Genomic DNA, 20,992 nt, shown 5'->3' with positions numbered 1-20,992 from the left:
TATGTAATCAATTGTGATGTTAACTGTGACTACAAAATTTTACAAGAAATTTCCACTTTCAATTGAAATTAGCTTCTTCATGGATACCTCGAGAGGGTTGATTTTTCTATATGTTGTTTTTAGAGCCATTATCTACAAAAGGATGTCTCAGATTTTGGATAGAATGTATCGATCAAATTTTACACTTAATCAAACATTTTCTACTTTTATTTGGTAAGGATTGTTACACTAACAACAGATTTGTGAGAGAATGGAATAAGATAGTGATAATTTGAGACACCCTTTTGTAGCTCCAGTTGTGTTGATTAAGATTTTGTTAAAATTTCCTGTATAGTTATAGAGATGATAGAGCTAAATTCATTCAAGTGAACTGACCAAAATGTTGCCATTAATTGCATAATAATTGATTACATAATGATTGCATAACAATAGTGCACTCATTTAAATAAATCTTGTATCTATCAATATATACCTCTTTTATTAATTTATATGCAGTTTTAAAAAAAGTAACAGCATTTTAAAGGTTGGAGATTGGAAGTAAAAAAATCTTTGCATTCTGCTACCTTAAATAGCAATTTTCCTGCTATAATAAAATATGTGTCAGAGTAAGATTGCAATATAATACAGGATTTTTTATTGGGCATCCTGATATCACTTTCCTGTATATAATACGGTCTAAATTTAGTAACTTCGAACTTTATCTTTGCTGCAGCTACCACAAAAGGTTGTACAGCATGCATCATGGAGACCAGTTTTATTGATGATGCCCAGAAAGAAACCCCAACATTTAGTCTACAAAAACTGTCTCTCCTAGTCATTTAGAAACAGAGTTGAGGGTGTTCAACCTTGTATCCATTGGGCCTTTGAATTCTAATTGATATGCAAATGTTAAAAACATTTTCCTATTTATATATAACTAACACAATATTGTATACATATCTTTATTTATAAATATACAAAATATTTTGTCCAAAAGTGTTTCCAAGAGAATGTAATCTGTATCTTAATTTCTTAACAAATTTAGAGAATTTCAATGTTATATATTAAGTATGAAGAACTTCAAAATTACTTGAAAATATTCAGAAATCATTAAAAATTAAAATACAATTCAAAATAGCAGATTCTTGATTTTTTTTTGATTTGAGACCCAATTAATATCAATGCAAAATTAAGGTAAAAGTCTGAGTCAGCCTTTTCCCGCCATATTTTATAAATCAAATATCTCGAAAAGGAGCTCCATGACCTATCAATATTTTTAGCTTAGTTTGAATCTTTTCCAATACTCTTCCAGCTTAAATATCAATTTTGAATTCTTGATTTATTTAATTTTACCTTAGATCATCTAAGTACATCCTTAATATAATCATTAACCTATATATCCCTCATAACCATGCGGTTGCATATGATGGTTTTTTATGTATTATCTCCCTCACTTAAACTCTTAGTGAGCAGGAATATCTGCATGTACAACTGAACAATTTAGAGAATATACATTCTACCTAAATAACTTTCTGACCATTTATCAGTACCGGGTGAAAAAATATTTTATGTATTTAACACAATTTGATGTAAGTAAAAATATACAATGAAGAACTATAATGAAGTTGTTAACTTGGTTTTGTGACAAAAAAAATTATGATTACAATTCAACTTTTCCCTTTTTCTTGCAGTAGAGAAAACTGATGGCAAAATGTTTCCAGAAAAGCACTTTGGATGAAATAAATTCATAGTGTTGTTTTAATTTTTTTGCATGCAAAAAACATCTTTTTGATTTACAATGGAACTTCGTTAGTGAGTACGCTTCATTAGATAGTTAAATGAACCATGATCCCAATTTCAATATAGACTTGTAAGAAAGATAGCTCAGATATCCTTCTTTACCTGTTTGATAATTTGATTGGCTAGTTATAACTACATGTATTGTTTTTCTCTCTGATAAGTTTAGAGAAGTGACATGATACTTAACATAATTACTTATTTGACTTATCAGACATCCATATTTGCAGATGCAAGAGGAATATAACAGATTTACAGTTTAGTTATTTTAACTTAAGATTTTTCTAGTAAAGTGGAGATAACTCAGTGCGAAACATTTTCCATTACCTATAAGAAAAAAAGATACAAGCAATTAAACATATACTTAAGGATCTGGGGTCAGTTTCACAAAAAAACTTACGAATAAGATTGACTATAAGTATACTAAATTGTCCATGACTAAAGATCAGTCTTAACTGTAAGTTTTTAGGTGAAACCAACTCCTGGTGTATTTTGCAAGTACATGTTTATAATGCATTTGCTACTTTACATGTTAATAACTTTTTAGTTGACTTTTGGTTTGGTAAATGGGAGATAATCCAACATGAACTTTTTGAACAAATTACAAATATACCTCCTTACTTTGATATTTTCCCTAAGTAACCAAACAAAAAAGGAGTTCAAGTGAGACTACAAGATTTACATCTGAACAAAACATAGTACAAGAACAACAATGTCTTACCCTAGGGGAAATAACTCATAAAGAAATTATAGAATCCAAATCCAAGTCTGATATATGAAAATGAAATACTATGTTTACGTTTAGCTAATGTATATATATGTCACTTCTCCTGTTACTTCTTATACAAAATTATAAAAGGTCATATCATTTCATGGTCCACTGAACAAACAACCAAACTTTATCCCTCTTCTTACACACTAAAGTATGTTATCTGAATTGAAATACATTTTATAAAAGTATTTACAAATATAAATGAATAAGAATAAGAAAATAATAATACAAAAATCATTGATAACTATTCAATCTTAATATAATGTTAGAAACAATGTTTTGATTGAGCCATTTCATCATTTCTGGGGGTCTCATTGGGGGGTTCCGATCCCAGATCCCGCTTACTGTTTTGTCAGATTCCTGTATCCCGCTTACACTATGTACGTAAGCAATTCTCATTTTTTTGTCATTTCCCGGGTCCCCCAAGACCTCATTTCCCGTTTTCACGCCACAATAATTTGACTTTCACGTGTCACGCTTACAAAAAATCGGCAATCCCGCGTCACGCTTAGACCCCAATGAGACCCACATTTCTGGCTTATCAAACATATTGGTTGGTATAAATGTTGATACGACTATTACTCTCTCAGTTGATTCAATGGTCTATCGTTTTCTCTTTACAGGCTCCATTATTTACAGAGATGTTAATCCTTTACATGTCTTTAAAGGTATTAGCAGAAACAATGTGAAAACAATAAAATATACAACCTTCAACTATGAATATGATAAAAAGGCAAGATATAAAAAAAATGACTATTAGTATGCAAGGTATAGCATTGTCTTAATCTATTATGAAAGATTAAAATTAATTAATGTTTTCTTAATATACAAAAATACTTTCCTGCAGAATACCTTGAGATTGTAGGTAGAAAATTTTAATAGCTCAAAGCCTCAAACCTTTATCAATGGTTGGATACTTCATTGTTTATTTGGTTTTTCTTTATTTCATTACATCCCCATTCAGTATGCAATACAGTGAACAATAAAACTGAATCACTTTCTATATACATTTTAAGTCAAGTGCTAGTATATACTCTAGACATGTATCATCTGCACCTGGTCTAGGAGTAAACTGTAAACAGTATGGAGATGTTTTTTTTTGCCAAAAGACCAATGAAAAGTATACAAAAAAATGGAGGTCACTGTACAATTTAAAGTTAAGAAATTAATATTAAAATTTCATATAGTACATAACTGCACAAACACACTGGTTTGTTGGCTAAAAAGTATCTTCAACATAAGCTAACCAATACTGATAAGTAACCAATAAAGGCCCTCTATACCAAAACATGAAACAATACAATCAATAAAACTAATGGCACAAATAGGCTAACAATATTATATTTATATGAAAAATATTATGACAAGACATCAACTAACAACAACCACTTAGACTATAGTCATTCTCAGTTCTGCCTTCACAATGTATCAGGGTGTAACATTTGTGAGCAGTCAAAACACCCTCTAACCTTGGTGTAACAGCAATAACATAGCACAAACTATTGTAACATACTTTCCTCATTTCTCAAAAATATATCAACAGGAAAGATAAATATATAAAATGTATAGATAAATAATTATTATATAAATCTTATTCAAGCACAACAAAAAAGTCATCACAAAAGTTTATAAATTCATACTTAATTATTTGTCTTTTTGACAATTGCACAAACATACAGGTTTTGTCAATAAAAAGATATATACAATTTATATAAAGTGACATTTATAACTTTGTATTGCTTACTTAAATTGTATACTAAAACTAACTGGTACGTTAATGGTCAATATCGCTAGAGGATGTGTAACTGCATATTGATATCAAAGAAAATATTCAAGTATTTCTTATATTTTTGGAGATATTTTCAAATTTCTTTAAATAGTAGTACAAATGCATAAGATGCATTTAAATATCACCCAAAGAATATTTTGACTACAAATTGAGTAAATTGTTTACAATAATTACTTACTTTCTTTACATTCATGCTTTTAATCTTTAAAATTTGCCATATTTCATAAAATAATGACATATATATAAAAAAAAATTGATAAACATGTAGTTATATAATTAGTTCCTCATGCTCTGGTTACAAGCAAAATTTCATTATAGTCCATGAGATCACCAATTAAGTACCTGTAACCTGAAATCAGACCTTATTACAGTTCATTAATACCTTGTTTAGCCTTTATTGTAATAAATCAAAATAGGTTATTCCAAGACTAAATCAATTATAAGATCTTATGAAAAGCATGTCCTTTTTACTCCTTTTTAACATTATATACTTTAGGAAATACTGGCAACACACTTTCTGACCAAAATAAACATGAGATCAGAAAATTTACAAAGGTAACATACATACTATATTTGGTCAGTGCATGAAGCCAATGTTTCCAAAAACAACAAATAAACAAAAGCTGGTTACAAATTACATTTCTATCTAGTGATAGTACGCAATTTGTGACATTATACATCAAATTAAGTCAAAACGTTTTTTTTAAATAGTGTTATTGTACATCATCAGTAAGATAACTTCGATTTTGTTAATGCAAAAATAATGCTGTTATTGCCAGTTTTTATTCTTTTTCAGGGCCATATAGCAATCCTATGTGAACTTTATAATATTTATTAAGTTCTTCTGTCATAAAAAAGGTCTTCCAAATCGGACATCCACCACACCTGTACAGATGTGTGTTTTGCTCAACTGGTCAAATTAAAACAGAAAGTTTCAGTTCAAAAACAAGGCATCATTAATGGCATTATTTCCATTAAATGCTTTAAAGAGTCAATACAAATACACTTGCAAACAAATCACTTTGCAAAATATATATTTCGTTTTTCAAAAAATAAATATTTACAGTAACCATTTGTAAGCTTAAGACATATAACACACAAAAATTATATTAATGGTGAAAATGGATGCAAATCGTGTAATGTTTTGATATTATTATATACAGAATGGTGCTATAGTTTTTGGAATGCTAATGTCATGCTTGAGCAAATTTATTTCATAATAACTTATATATTTTAAATGTTTTGTATGAATGCTTGATTTGTAATGCATTTCAGATATTATTTGTTAGCCTTGAAAATATTCACAACATACTGTAGCTAATATAACTTTATGCCAATATCAAAAGTTGCTTAATTAATTAATTCTTTAAGAAATAAACAGGTCAAACCCTAAATAATTCCTGCAAAGAAGTGAAGCAGAGTTCTCTAAATTTTGGTTAAAATCTGTACAGGACATTATTGATATATTGGAGTGTTTATTTTCCTTCTTTAATTAGTGATTCACAAAAATTTCACATATTAACTTTAAAGCCTCTCAAAAATTATATTCAAGTATTCAGAAAGATTATCTAGAGTTATAAAATCTCTGATGTCTATTTTAAAATTCAGAAATAACACTTAATGAAAATTAATGGTTATTGCAAACAGAATAATGTAACAAGAATAACTATCACAGACTATCATCTAACTTTTATACTGTACAAAACACTAACAAAACAGGAAACAAATAACTGTACAAAATCAGCAAACAAAAAACTGTACAAAATCAGCAAACAAATAACTGTACAAAAATTAAGTACTTTTAACAATGATGTTGATTTATTGTTTAATATTTCATTGGAAACAATTTTCCTAGATTGACGAAAAGTTGTACAAGTCTAAATCCAAGCCTTTATAAATTTGAAATTTCATTCAACATTGAAATCTGTGGTTTACTTGTACACAAAAAATCTTGGAAAATTGGTACGCAGTGAAAAAAACAAAGAATTGTCACAGAAATACAAAATGTAACAAATAACAATCTATTTTGATCTCAGTAACATAGTTAGTAAGTATGGTAGTCTGGTTCTGTCTCCATAGTTGTTCCTTTGTTTAACATTTAAATGCTTCTTTCCACTGAAAGTAAAGATACACATCGATTAAATACTATATATATATATTCTTCAGGTCTCGAAATTAAGAGAAATCAAGAATCATTTTAACTATACTTGAAATCTATTCAGCCAGAGTTAATTCATCTTCAAAAAGGAGTTTGTTTGAAATAGGATATTATAAAACTTAACTGTAGCAAATGACATTAATGCATGATCTATTTGTAAAATTGTGTACAAATAGATTGTCAGTTTTATAGCATACTTATATCATTACTACTAAAATGGATTGACATGTAAATGAACAAACGATGTATGACAAAAAATAGATTATAATAGTGAAGCTGTACGTGTATTTATAGTTGTGAAGCTGTACGTGTATTTATAGTTGAGAAGCTGTACGTGTATTTATAGTTGTGAAGCTGTACATGTATTTATAGTTGTGAAGCTGTACGTGTATTTATAGTTGTGAAGCTGTACGTGTATTTATAGTTGTGAAGCTGTACGTGTATTTATAGTTGTGAAGCTGTACGTGTATTTCAAGTTGTGAAGCTGTACGTGTATTTATAGTTGTGAAGCTGTACGTGTATTTATAGTAGTGAAGCTGTACGTGTATTTATAGTTGTGAAGCTGTACGTGTATTTATAGTTGTGAAGCTGTACGTGTATTTAAAGTTGTGAAGCTGTACGTGTATTTATAGTTGTCAATTGTATATGTACTACTGTAAATACACAAATTATTGCAATGTTTGATTAATTGCGAAAAATGTGACAGGGTTATAATCGCAATAATTTAAACTTGCAATTTGAAATTTTTACATCTGAATTAAAGTTTTTTCTCAATATCGCAAAATATAAAATCGCATCTTCAACTAAAATGACAAATTAGCAATAATAAATGCATGCAATAATTTCTGAATTAACAGTATCTTTAAATAAACCAAATAATGAATGATTTGTAACATTTTTTTTTTTAAATACCTGTACTGAAAGTATATATTTGTCAGAGTTTATTTTCAAGAGGTGGTCCGAACGTTTTGACTTCTAAAATGTGGCAAAGGATCAACACAATCATGATATTTTGCAATAGAAATAATGGTACGGACCATAAGAAATTCATTTAATTAGAACACTGTAGTTTGTTTGCTTCAATATGTTTCTAGATTGCAAATAGATGATAAATCACATATAAAGACTTCATTCTTTCTAAAAAAAAAAAATCATAAATCACATGTAAAGACATTATTCTTCCTGAAATTAATCTTACCAGATCTTTAGTGGTAATGCTTTCTGGTTTTTCTTTTTCATTGTTCTCAATACTACTATCTGCACCACTGTTGACAAGAAGTCGTAACAAATTGCACTTCTTCTTGCGTTCGAAATTAGCACCAGCAGCGAAATGTAACGCTGTGTCACCTGACCTTGTTGTAGCATTCATCTTTGATCTTATTGTTTCTGGGTTTTTCTCTGTGTCACAATTGATAAAAACTTTGACCAGACTCAGATCACAGGTATCGATGACCAACATCAAGGGGGTTTTACTACTTCTATCTTCCTGTTGGAGAAAATTAACAACTTGCAATTCCATATCAAGAATAACAGTATGCAACAGGCAAGCAGTCCAGCTTACAAACATATTCACTATGACTTAGTAATAAAATTGAGAATGGAAATGGGGAATGTGTCAAAGAGACAACAACCCGACCAAATAAAAAACAACAGCAGAGGGTCACCAACAGGTCTTCAATGTAGCGAGAAATTCCCGCACCCGGAGTATATTATCTATATATGTCTACGTTTACTATTCTAAAATGCAGAAATGTTTTAATATTGCAGTACTTGCATGGTAAAAGTAAAAAGCATAAACTAAAATTGAATAAAATATTTTAATAATTTTAAAATGTTTTACTTATTATATACGTGATTTCACTGTAAAGATTAAATGCAATTTCATCAAAGAGGCATGCCATTTAATTCTTTAAATGTCTTTTAAATTTTAAACAAATATCAGCTTTCTACTCTGAATAAGAACAATTGATTTTACAGTATTATTTTGAAATTCCAAGGCAGGTTTATATTCAACTGTCAAACAAGTGAGAGGTTTAGCTAGCTGTAGAACCAGGTTAAATCCTTCATTTTCTGCTTTAAAAAATGCCTGTACCAAGTCAGGAATTTGACAGTTGTTGGCCATTCGTTTGATGTGTTTCAGCTTTTGATTTTGCCATATGATTAGGGACTTTTTGTTTTGAAATTTCCACAGAGTTCGGTATTTTTGTGATTTTATATATTTAGGTCTTTTCATTTTCTGAGTAGTATGAATGCTAATTGCAAACAAATATTCATAAATTAAGAAAACATGTATGTACTTTTCATTACTATACAAAATTATTTATATTTTTTTCATTGTATGTTCTGTTCATATAATTTAACAATTTTGACAAAATTAATATCACTTTTAAAATATAAGGTATAATTTTATATGATGTAAATTTAAAGTACCCCTAAATCTGTGTCGGCCTCATTCATTATCAACAGCTTTACTGTTTTTGTACAATCCAGTCCCCCACGGTTACTACTAGGTAATCTGTGAGATTTGAGAGCTATGTGAAGTGCTGTTAATCCTGAAATGAAAAAAAGAATTTACATGACTTTAAAGTTCTTGATATTAGAGGCATACAAATTTACTTCTCATGTTAGTCTGTATGTTCTGCTTCAATGACAGATTTATTGGCAAGGGATGTGCACTCAAATTATCATTTTAAATAGATTGTTTTGTGAATTTCATAAAAAAAAAGTACAAAAATAACAAGGCATAACTCCTCTTTTGTAATGCGACAACTTTAAATATAGAACAGTATCTTGTTCTCTTGGTAGATACATTTTTATTGTAATAATGTAAAACTATCACTGAAAAACTATTTGTTCTGAAAACAGATTGGTGTATTAACAAACAGGCAACTGTATGCTTTTTAGTCTTTTAATGAAAAATATTGATCTTTCAATTTCCTACACAGCCAACATAATTAATTATTGAAAAACTTTAATCAGTCCACATGCTCCATTTCATAATAGATAGAACTGTACAGCTCAAAGCCAAAGAATATTATGATTTCTTGACTTTTATCATTTAGAGACATTAAGAGCATTACTTTAGATGTGTATTTCCGGCAAAAGTAAGAAACCCGACTTAATCTGTATGAAATATTTTCAAAGTAAATAATTATGTTTCTTGTAATTCAGTCTGCACCAAAAACTTTTTCAACTACTCGTCCGAAGACCAATATTCTGACATTTTTCTTATTGGGCCAAACTAAGTTTTGCAAAAACTTACAAGTCGGAATGAAATTTCATTAGTCTGGGGCATCGGACTAGTGGCTAACGGTGCAGACTGGTAATTCTCAATCCATTTCATTTGGATAAGCTTTGAAAAAAGGTTTTGCTTGTTATGATGCCCTCTAGCATTCTAATTAAATGCAAATACACAATTTATCGTCTGTTTTGTTCTAAGACTTACTGTCACTTTCACTCCTACAGTTGATATTCATTTCCGGTGATTCCAGTAACATCTTAGTAATCTCTATAGAGTTATCTCCCCTCTCTACAGACAACATTAATGGTGTCCTTAGGTCGTATGTGTCAGCAGAATACTGTATCTGTAAACAAAAACAACAATTCTAAACAAAATTCAAGAGAATTTTCAGCTTTTCAGCTTTTACTTATATCAACTTCCACTAAAATCTGTTCTAAACAATGCTAAATGGGGGTCTCAAGAGCATAGTGGTCTAAGTAGTCTATTTACTGTATCACTAGTCTGTCAATTCTGATGTTGTAAGTTTAACACACACCTCCCTTCCCACATCCCAGGTATTAAACTTAAATCTTAATTGACTTGTCAGTTTCCTACCAAAGGTCATAGTTGCCTCTGAGCACTCTGGCATTCGAAGAGATTTTTGTTTAAACCCAATATACAAGATGTACAAAGTGATAAAAAAAGAATCAAATGCTAATATCAATGGTTTTTATATAAAAGAATTTCTTTAAGCAAATACCTAAATTGCATTCCTGACAATACAGTTTTCATCTTTAGAGATATACATGTGTGCCTGACAATTTAAGGGAGGTAATAGATTTTTTTCTATTTATAGTATAAACTCATTTTAAAGTTGTAAACTTTAGAATTACCTTTCCCTGTATGTTTGGATCTGCTCCATGATCTAATAAACACTGAACAAATTCTGTCTTCTCTGATAACACAGCCAAGAACAAGGCAGTCTATAATTAAATAAGACTAGTTTACAAAATATTTACACAGATGACAGGATCTTTGTAAGGGACTTAGTCAAACTTTCTGTAAACATGTATTATGGGAATGCTAAAATTGTTGTAGTGTCAGATGATTTTATAAATGATCTTGTAAAAAGTGTGAATCAATAATGTAAGATGATTTGTTTTGTTATAAGTCCTTTGGATGACAGCTGTATATATATTTATCATGATTGCCAACATCAAATATGCTCAAATAAATTCCTAAATAATGAAGTAAAAAAAGAATAGATGGCTCACTTCTTACAATTAAAGAGGTATCAAAATTAAACATGCAATTTTTGATTTTGGGTATTCCACTGAATCCTGAGGTCTACCAGAAAAGTTGCAATAATTGGCTATTGAAACAAGAGAGTAAATTCCTTCATAATTCTTTTTTATAAAGGATTTCATTGAGCTTTCCTAAAAGTATATATACTATATTTTAATGACACAACATATGTCAAGTGTTCACCTACCCTCCACATGTTATTCTGTTTATCAATTATATCTGATAACTGATCAGCTGAGTCCAGTTCCAAATAATATAAGATCTTCTCCATATCATCATCTGTAAAGTCATCAGCAATCACCAATGAATGTAGGACACTGCAACATTAAGTGAAAGTCATCACCAGCAATAGAATGCAATATACATAAACTCATCACCCATGATCAATGTCATTCAAAGTAAACAAGAAATGTTTTATCATGAAGTAACTCTCTATTACATAACAGTAAAATCATTTTGTCTCCATAATTAAGATCCTCATTTTATTGTTGGAAAATTAGAAATAATTGAAAAACACCTGAGCCATTTTCAACTAAATTTTATAATTTGTTTTTATATATATGTTGTACTGTTAAACAAATGTCCCAGGTAACAGATGGGTAGGCAACACTTTTAACCCCACTTCTTTCTATATGTGCCTCAGTGGTTGTAGTTGGTTCAAGTCCGTCATATTTGCTGTAATTTTCCTAAACTGTTTTGTTATAAATAATTAAAAATTAGGCCATTACATTTCTCAATTGAATTGTTTTATATTGTTCAGGTTGAGGCCTTTTATAGCTGACTATACTGTATGGTTTTTTTTTCTCATTGTTCAAAGTTGATCTGATGCGTTTAATTGTTTACATCCACTCCATTTGAACTTTGGTGAATAGTTGTCTCATTGGCAATCATACCACACCTCCTTATCTATATACATATGTTGTATATGACTTTAAATAATTGACTGTTTTTAATTTATAGGCAACCACACAATACATGTAAAGATTGGATTTCAAAAATAAGGAAAAAATTCCTCTATACATATAAATAAATACAAGGAAATTGTTTCCCTTATCAAGTAGTGAGAAATGTAACCGAAGTTATACACTGATTTTTAAAGTATTTAACTAAGTATATCCCAATATTCTGATATTCATAAATTTCATATGCAACAAACAACCTAATAACTAAAACTGTATTCAACATTCTTAGTTTCAAGTTTGTCCACTTTCTCAGAAAATTATAAATGTTTTTTAGCATCACAGAATAAGTTCCATAGTAATGAGTTTTTAAGGTGAGTCAAAACTCATACTTTTGGTCAACTGTTGGGCCTTAAAAAAGACCTATTGTTGCCATAGTTACCTGTCACCATCTTCATCAGCATCAGGAAAGTCAAGATGAGGTTGTTTTGGTGGAGATGGTTGTCCATCCTGACCTCTCCGTTTACGACTGGGGTCAATGACTTCAACAGTATCAGGTGACAAGCGACACTTTTCCAAGGTTGTGACAACTTTACTGCTTGGACTTGTGGTATATGAGTATTCATTGATGATATTATTGATATCATTGAGATCACTATCAACGTGATTATTCAGCGGGGAACTTTGACTAAATGGTGAATTTTGGCTAAATGCATCACTGCTGCTAGAATTACTATTCTCATTGATATATTCAAAGTCTTTTGATCCTCTGTGTAAATTAGTGATTTCTTCAAACAATGGAAACTGCTGATCTGTTAATGATCGGAGGAATGGGTCATCTAAATCATATGTCGGCCCATAGGGTACTTCATCTGTTTCTATATCATCTAAAATGATTAACATGTCCTTTTTTTAAGTGTTATAAATATTATCAGGAAAGCCGCAAGATTCTAAGAAAATGGAAGGAATAAAACAATGGCATTTTGGAATGAACCTATTAAAGAATCATCTATTGTCAATATATATCAAAACACTGTCATTGTGATGTTTTTTTTGTTTTTTCTGTGCAATTTTGTTTCTTTTGATTTTGTTGGAAGATAAAATAAAAATGGGTTTACTGAATTGTAAAACATCTAGACATTTCTTTCTACTTTAAGATTCATTTTTGTCTGAACTATGATTTATTTCCTCTGAATTACTATATACATGTAGCTGGCATGACAAGTGAAGGTTATTTTTTTTTGTTATTTGGCTCTTTAAAGGAACAAAAATAATGAATACAAGTGCAAATCTAATGAATTGCTCAATCATAAAAGTGTGAAAACAAATTTTCAAATAACAGATGTCACTTCTACATGTATGTTGAAAGATACACTTTTCCAAATACTAATGTTCATGTTCTAATCAAACCATTCTGTATTAATTCTGACATGAGCTAGCTACTGTGACCACAATATGTCAATGGTAAATGCCTTTGTCAAATAAACAAACCACAATCATGTAGTGTGAAGTTTTGAACTGGACTCAGGGTCATAAAACTTTCGAGCATGATTTTTGTACTCAGACTCGAAAATCAACCAATCCAATTGCTGGATTTCATGTTTCGAGCATGTTTTTTGTGCTCGGAGCACTGAGCAAAGTTTTATGCCTTCAAGGCCTGGTCTTACCTCTTCACATGCTTGATATACACCCCTTACCATGGTATTGTGTTTTCCTGTTGCTTTCTGATTGATGTGTACATTGTACCACATAAATAAAAAAAAAATATTAATTATTGGAAATAAGAAATAATTTCTTGAATGTCTCTCTTGTGTCATGTTTGTACACTTCAATTAAATTAAACATTTTATTTTGTACAAAAAAAACAAATTTGACTAAAATCTTACTGCTGCTGGATGATTTACTCCTGGATCCTGGTCCATCTAATATATCTGGTAGCCTGCTATTGTTCCTACTCGGCAAATTAACTGGCCCATCGCTAACATTTGGGTCTGATCGACCTGGTAACGGTCTTGAACGTCTGTTATACTGCCAATATGGGTAGTTCTGTCGTTGCCATACCTGACAACTAAAGTCTACACCCTGAACAAGATTATTTTGTGGTGGGAACTTTGGTATGTTCTGATGGCCTATGTGGTTATCATTTGGGAAATATGGAAAGCCATCAGGGGAATCAACTTTCACAACACTACCATAAAGTTCAGAAACTTTTAAATCTGGGAATTGCCAATCTGGAAATGAGCTCTTCTGAATATAGTTTGAATTTACTGGTTGTCTAGCCTGTGGCTTTCCTCTCTGAATAAGTCCATTCTGAAATATTAAAATGTCAACTGATACAATTGTTTACCAGATATTAATTTTTTTTTTAAACTGACATAAATATACTCTTATTTTAACAAAGTCTAACAATTTGCTTAACTGTCTACTGTAGAATCTGAATTATTACATACATAACATAAAGTATTGTAATTACAATTTATCCACAAAAAAAATTTCTAAAAAAAATTTGTCTTGTGTCCTGTATGTCCATTTAGTTTAAATCATATATGCAAATCTGTCTATATAATCAAAGAGCTGAAAGCTCTGAAGAAAAATGACGCCACTGTCTCTAATATTGGGATAGTTTTTATGCAAGTCTTGATTTTCACATACCGTAATTAGTTTAACAATGCAACATGTATCGTAAGCATATAATTGATATTCGTATATGTGTGTGTGTGTGAAGTGAAGGTGACAACTGGCTGGTTTTTTAAGACAAATGAATAGGTCAAGACTAGCTGAATTGTACAAATAAATACCGTAGAAAGGCTTGTATATTTCTCACTGGTACATAGTCTGAATCTGAGTCCGTTCGCTTCCATTCACGTTTGCGCCCACTCATTTTCACCCCTTTCACTTTCACACCCTACATGTTCACACCCAATGCAATCTTAATTGGTTTTGTGTTTAATAACTATGTAAGCAAGTGTTTTCTTATAAGTATAATTGTTGTCATTGTCTCAAAATAAAGTGAGACAGCAATTTTTTTTTTGTGTTGAATAAATCTTAATTATGTTTTGGATAAGGTATTGCTAAAAATAATAATAATCCTTTCTAAATAAAGTGGTATTTTGTCAGCGTTTTATTTTGTGTTGAATAACTCTTAATCATGTTTTGGTTAGTGTATTGCTATAACTTGTTTCATTGACTTGTTTCAAAATGAAGTGAGATTCTGACTATGTTTGTTTCTGCGTGTTGAATAAATTTTATCATGTTTTGGTTATATTAGTGGATTGCTATATTTTGGTTTCTATGTTTTATTGTTTCGTTGTTTCAGATCAATGGGACCAAGCTGTTAAAAACAATTATCTTTTGTGTTTTTTCCTTTAAAATCTTCAATGTTTTACTCATACCAAGCTATAAATACATTCAGTATTTACACCAAAGCAATTTAAAACAACAACCATAATTTTCCAATTATTCAACTTGAATTTGAATTAAAATTGGGCGTGAATGAGTAGAGTGTGAATGTGCGAACGTGTAGGGTGCGAAAATGTATTGGGCACAAACAGACCTGATGCCACACAGTCTGAACCCCCTTCTCCCACAAAATATTAAGTAAATAATCTTTTTGTTACTGCTATCAAAGGTCTAATGAAACTCAGATAGTTTCAAACATTTGTCAAAGAATTCTAGTCAAACTGGCACCTAGTTAAATTGGCACCTGAACGTCGTAGGAAGGCGTCCCAGAAAAATAATAAAATAGCCTTGCCAGACGTCATAATTATTTGGACTAATACATGAGATATTGTGTATTTTTCTGCATTATTTTAACCAGTTGAGCATTTTACAGGATTGTTGGTTTAATGCTGTTTAAACTTTACTGAAAAACAAACACCTTAAATTTGCTAATTATTTGGCATGAAAGTTTGATTTATTGAAAGGGACTCATAGTTTTCCATTTTATTTTAATAATTGACTTGTTTTTACAATTACACAAATTGTCTAATTGTTAAAACAACAGCTTTGGTAAGGGCTTCGTTGTTTACCTTTATACACTACATATTCACTTTCGTTTCGTGGTTTACCGAAATACACAACAACATATTCACTATGTACTTGGTAACAGTAATTAATTAATTGAATAGAAAATATTATATCAAATATTATTGGATGCCGAATTGACGTCGAATAGGTGCCGATTTGACTAGATGCCAATTTAACCAGGTGCCGACTTGACTTGTACGTTTCAATTCCTCTGCGATCGTTTGCGGTATTTTCTTGAGAAAACCTATTTTCCATCATCAAAGAGAAGAAGAAACTGCTTTAAAATGATTCTGGAACGCTTCATGATTGTTAAAATAAGTTTAATTCACTCAAAAACAATTTTAAAACTTGCGATTAAACAGGAAGTTTCCAAAGCACGTGTAAAAGAAGAAATTAACCGGTGAGAGTGGAAATCCGTATATGACAGATATCCCTATAGTACGACTTTGAAAGTAAAACAGTTCAATCCTTTTGTAAAACAATCTTTAATATACCTATCACATTAATGTTTAAATGGTCTTAAGCTTATTCAAACCATATAAGTCGGTATGAAACACCAAAACGGAATGAACAATAACCGATTACGTTTTGTAGTTTACAAATTCTAAAACTGGTTCCCGTCAAACTACAACACTTTGTTCGAGTGTAGTGGAATACAAGCAAAAACCAGTGTAAACTGGGTCCTGGCTGGTTTAATACTACACAACGATGCATAATGATAACACAAGCAGGTTCCAGTTTGTTTGGAAAATAGGAAATACGAAACCAAGCGCGGTAGGCAGAGCAATGTAATGAAGTTCAGGTCGGCAGTTATGGAACAATGACTGCGTCATTTTCCAAAAATAATACTGAAACAATTTGGATGTATATGATAAATGAATAAAGTTAAGTGGAAAATACAGTAAATTTTATGTACTGTTATAAGCAACTGATACAATGTATGCCTTAAGCTTTAATACTGCATTTGTTTCATAATAATCATATTTATATATACTGAAGTCTAATTATAATTAACCTTACCGGTCCTTTCGATTTAAGTTTATCTATTTTTAGACTCAACAAGAGGTCACAAAGATCTTCTGTACTTTTCTCTCCAGTCTTTCCATTGTTTTCAGTAATTTGTAACTTAGTCATCCCTGTAAACAAATAGAGACTGTAAATTCTGCAATTTATGTGTGCATTTATTATTCATAACTCGTAAAAATGTGAGATCGAACATACATCAATGCCACTGCATAGAATTGTGTAGGAGAATTATAATTGAAATCATGAGTCAAAGTTTTTAGTAAAGTGAACCTCATACTGTCACATTATTTTTCATTAATAGAATACACCACAGTACAGCACTTCTTCGCTAGCCAAGGGTTATGATCCACTTCCCTCCTCTACACCCTTGGCGGATTAAGATAGTATTTCGGAGACACAAGTTTATGATTTTCATTGGTTGCAGTCGAAACTCGATGCATCCTATCAAGCGCCTATAACATGACCACATGTAAATTTATGTAGAAAGTGTATGTAAACAATTGCCACATGCTTATTGTGCAACAAGTCTTTACATACCTAAACATACGGCTATATATAGTGCCAATTTGAATGTTTTTAATTGACTTATAGAAGTTCCTTAGTATGTTTCTTACACAAATGCATGAATGTCACGTATATTTTCGTTTCCTGCTTTACCAAGTCATGCAAGTGTGTAGATTAAAATCTAGATGCTACCTTGTTTTACCTCCCAATTGAAGAGTTAAGTGCTACCATTGGTTATGTGTTGGTCAAGAATAATGTATTCAGAATGGGCGTGACTTTTATCTATCAATAGATGGCACAACATTGTTATCACAAATGTTGGCTTAATCTGCCAGGGTGGAGAGGAGGGAAGTGGATCATAACCATTGGTTAGCAAAGATGCAGTAAGCATGATACAGTGCAAATTTTGTGAAAAATTTAAACCACAGACCACATGTACAGGATTTGTCAAATTAAATCAGAAAGTTCAATTGTTAGGTGACAGATGCACTGTGTGTTTATTCCAAAAACTTAATCTTTTAATATTTTCATGTTTTAGCCTAATTTGATGGCAAGTTATTATCTTTGCTAATTAAAACACCATAAAACATGTAGAAAAAGCTGATACATTTTGTACATGTACATGTACATTTTACATAAATATCTATAAATATTCAAATAAAAAACGCTTATTTTCATTCTTGTCATAATATTGTAAAAGCAACATTAAATTGTTTGATCTTACTTTAAAATTAATCTGGAAAAAGGGCTATATAGGATACATATTACAATAATTTAATTTTGACTGTAAAGCCTCTTCTGATTGGCTGACGTTGTTTTGTTTATCAGCCCATAGACATAATTTTGTCATGTGTCGATCAGACCATGATGTCATCAACGTTTTATCATGGTTTTCTCCGGTTAAAATGAAATTTAGAATTATTAGAAATGACTGTACTGTTATACATGTTATATTAACATGATAATAGTGTGCACAACATTTTTTTATGTTATTTCGAATAGACAGAAAAAATATTACAGTCATTCCTTAAATGTCAATGAATGTTGGACCTTATAACTTAAATTATCAAAACTTGTAGCATATATAATCATGATAATATATAAAAATGTTCCCGATGAAATATTGTCTGTCAGACCAAAAACATGAAATATGAGGATGTTACACAGTCAGTAGCAATATTTTGCTTAACCATGTTTACACTTTGCATTTATCTGCTTATCAAAAGTATATCTTAGACTACGATCTAAAGGACTTCATGCAGCCTCAGATTGGTTCTTTCACAGACAACAATTGCACATCATTAAGTTCCACTCTAGTATATGTAGTAGTAGAATTAGGTGGGAGGGAAAGGGTTGGAGGGGCTGCTCAATTTTGAGGTGTTGCTCAATCTTGAGCTTTCTGTAGAGTAATGATTTGATGTTTCCTGTTATTTTCTTCCTTTTTGCTAGGGTCATGATTTTGTGTGTGCCTTCTTCTGTGGGGTTGTTGTAATATTTGATCATGTCATTAAATGATTTCTCTACTTAGTTTGTCTTATTCAATTATATTGTTTACTTAAAATAAGATATGAAGTTAATGTCAAAAAAACATCTTTGACAGTAAAAGGTAAACAGGTGAAGGTTCACTAAACTGTAAACAGTTGTTGTCATTCTGAAGAATCAAGTCATACCAGAAATAAAGTCTGAATGTTCTACAGGTTCAGGCTTAATGTTCTTTCTTGTCTGAAATATTTCAGACTCTTCAAAAACCATCTTCTACAATTATATCTTCATTTCATGTAAACAGGAACATATTTGAAATGTTGTCATAAAAAAAATCGTGTTCCGAATAGATCATAAGTTATCTCCCTTGGAATTCCGATCCGTTTACGACGAATCATGACAGTTAACAAAATTGCGTTTTAATTATCTAAAATATCTTTAATCATGCAGTCGCTTTTCTGTTCGTTTTAAATAGTAACCTTTGAATGTCTCCCATCAATTAATCGTAGCCGTTAAACTTAAGAAACAAAAAATGTTTGTTAAACTTAATTAATAGGATGAGTAACGAGAGGCTCCGAAAAGCGGGAAGTGCTGGGAATTTACCGAATTTATTTTCTACTTAACCTTGTCGTACGCGTTTGTAAACAAATTTGATTGATTCTTATTCTACCTAAACAATCAATGAATAAGAATGAAAGCAAAATAAATAGATTCTGAGTTAATGCGAATACGTATTAAGTCTAAATTCCACGCACGACCAAAATGAACCCGTTTGTCGTCACTATAGACGTCCGTACGGTCCGCCACACACAATATTTATAAACTTAAAGGGGCACTATAGCTGTCAAATTCATGTTCAACGATTCTGATCAAATTCTCATATTTGATTTATAACAATGTAAAACATTTATCCAAACTATTAAAAGTCTAACTGAAACAAAAAGTAAGGCACAGGCATGAAAATACGTAGCTTCGTTTCGTGTGTATTTTGTGTCTAGACGCCATATAATTATTTATCGAGTTGACCTCTATAATTATCCGAAATTATATAAATAGATTAAGAAAACACGTGCTGTTGAATTATTCTAGGTCTATATTTAATGATTTCATATTACAGATAAAAAATAAATGTTTATCATCGTTTTTACCTGTATTAGAATGTTTATTTGTGGATCCATCGAATCAGTCAATCAAATGATTTACCTTTGTTTCACTGTTGACATTCTCTTCCTTTAAATAACTTTACACATACAATTTACGTGTTATCCATCTCAAGCTAAAGCGTTAAATTAAAGTTAGATGAACATGAATTCGGATTCAATGAAGTCGAATTATTTACTTGCAAGTGAATAATTCATAATCAATGTTTTTGGCTTATTTTGACAAAATTGAACCTTATTGGCTACTAAAAAGGAATTATTATTTCACTATTTGTATTTCATTACTGATTGAGCGGGAAAAAAATGTATTAGGTTTTTCATAATTATATCTCGTAGCTAGTGTTTTTAATGTTTCTGAGATGTTTGTTAACTATGAAACTTCAAAAATTTTGCAGTACTCAAATTACCACGAGTGCCTAATTGACCCCATTTTGCATATTAACTTTAAAATCGAGAGGTAACGTCTTTTCAAATCAGGCTATAACTTAGTAAATTGTCACGGCCGATTATTTTGGAAAAGTATAAAAGATAGTCAAATGATCAACCATGCAAAATCTTCGAAAGTGCAACTTTAATAACTGGCACCATCATGCAATTCACCTCTTATGGAAAAACCATGCACAGATTTTACTGTGCGGCGAATTATATATATATATATATATAACGATATTTTAATCATCCACATGATATCTTTTGACTAAAATGGAACATAGGGTTTAAAGTGCATTGGCTGAAAACATGTAACAGTATATGTTCCTAACGGAATAGATGGTTTAAGAACATTTGTTATACAACAGGAACAGCCTATATTTCATGTACAAGAATATGTCACATTTCCAAGTGGGATAACCCAATCCGTTTATATAGTACAGTAT

At 30.6% G+C, this 20,992-nt stretch overlaps 1 protein-coding gene across 1 annotated transcript; it reads right to left on the bottom strand.

Annotated features, from left to right (window-relative positions):
- Positions 1-4,097: 4,097 nt before the first annotated feature.
- On the bottom strand, positions 4,098-19,326 carry LOC139524408 (NF-kappa-B inhibitor zeta-like). Its single transcript, XM_071319182.1, has 10 exons — positions 19,146-19,326; positions 16,966-17,081; positions 13,806-14,229; positions 12,362-12,806; positions 11,208-11,337; positions 10,609-10,698; positions 9,941-10,079; positions 8,926-9,047; positions 7,694-7,981; positions 4,098-6,452 (listed from the first exon to the last, which is right to left on the bottom strand). Exons 1-10 carry the CDS (start codon positions 19,225-19,227, stop codon positions 6,429-6,431), a joined length of 1,860 nt encoding a protein of 619 aa, XP_071175283.1. The 5' UTR covers positions 19,228-19,326; the 3' UTR covers positions 4,098-6,428.
- Between the last annotated feature and the right edge of the window lie 1,666 nt (positions 19,327-20,992).

This window comes from Mytilus edulis, chromosome 5 (genome assembly GCF_963676685.1).
Source record: "Mytilus edulis chromosome 5, xbMytEdul2.2, whole genome shotgun sequence".
Classification (NCBI taxonomy): domain Eukaryota; kingdom Metazoa; phylum Mollusca; class Bivalvia; order Mytilida; family Mytilidae; genus Mytilus; species Mytilus edulis.
Note: the sequence above shows the minus strand (reverse complement) of the source record. Positions and strands in the feature narration are given on the sequence as shown.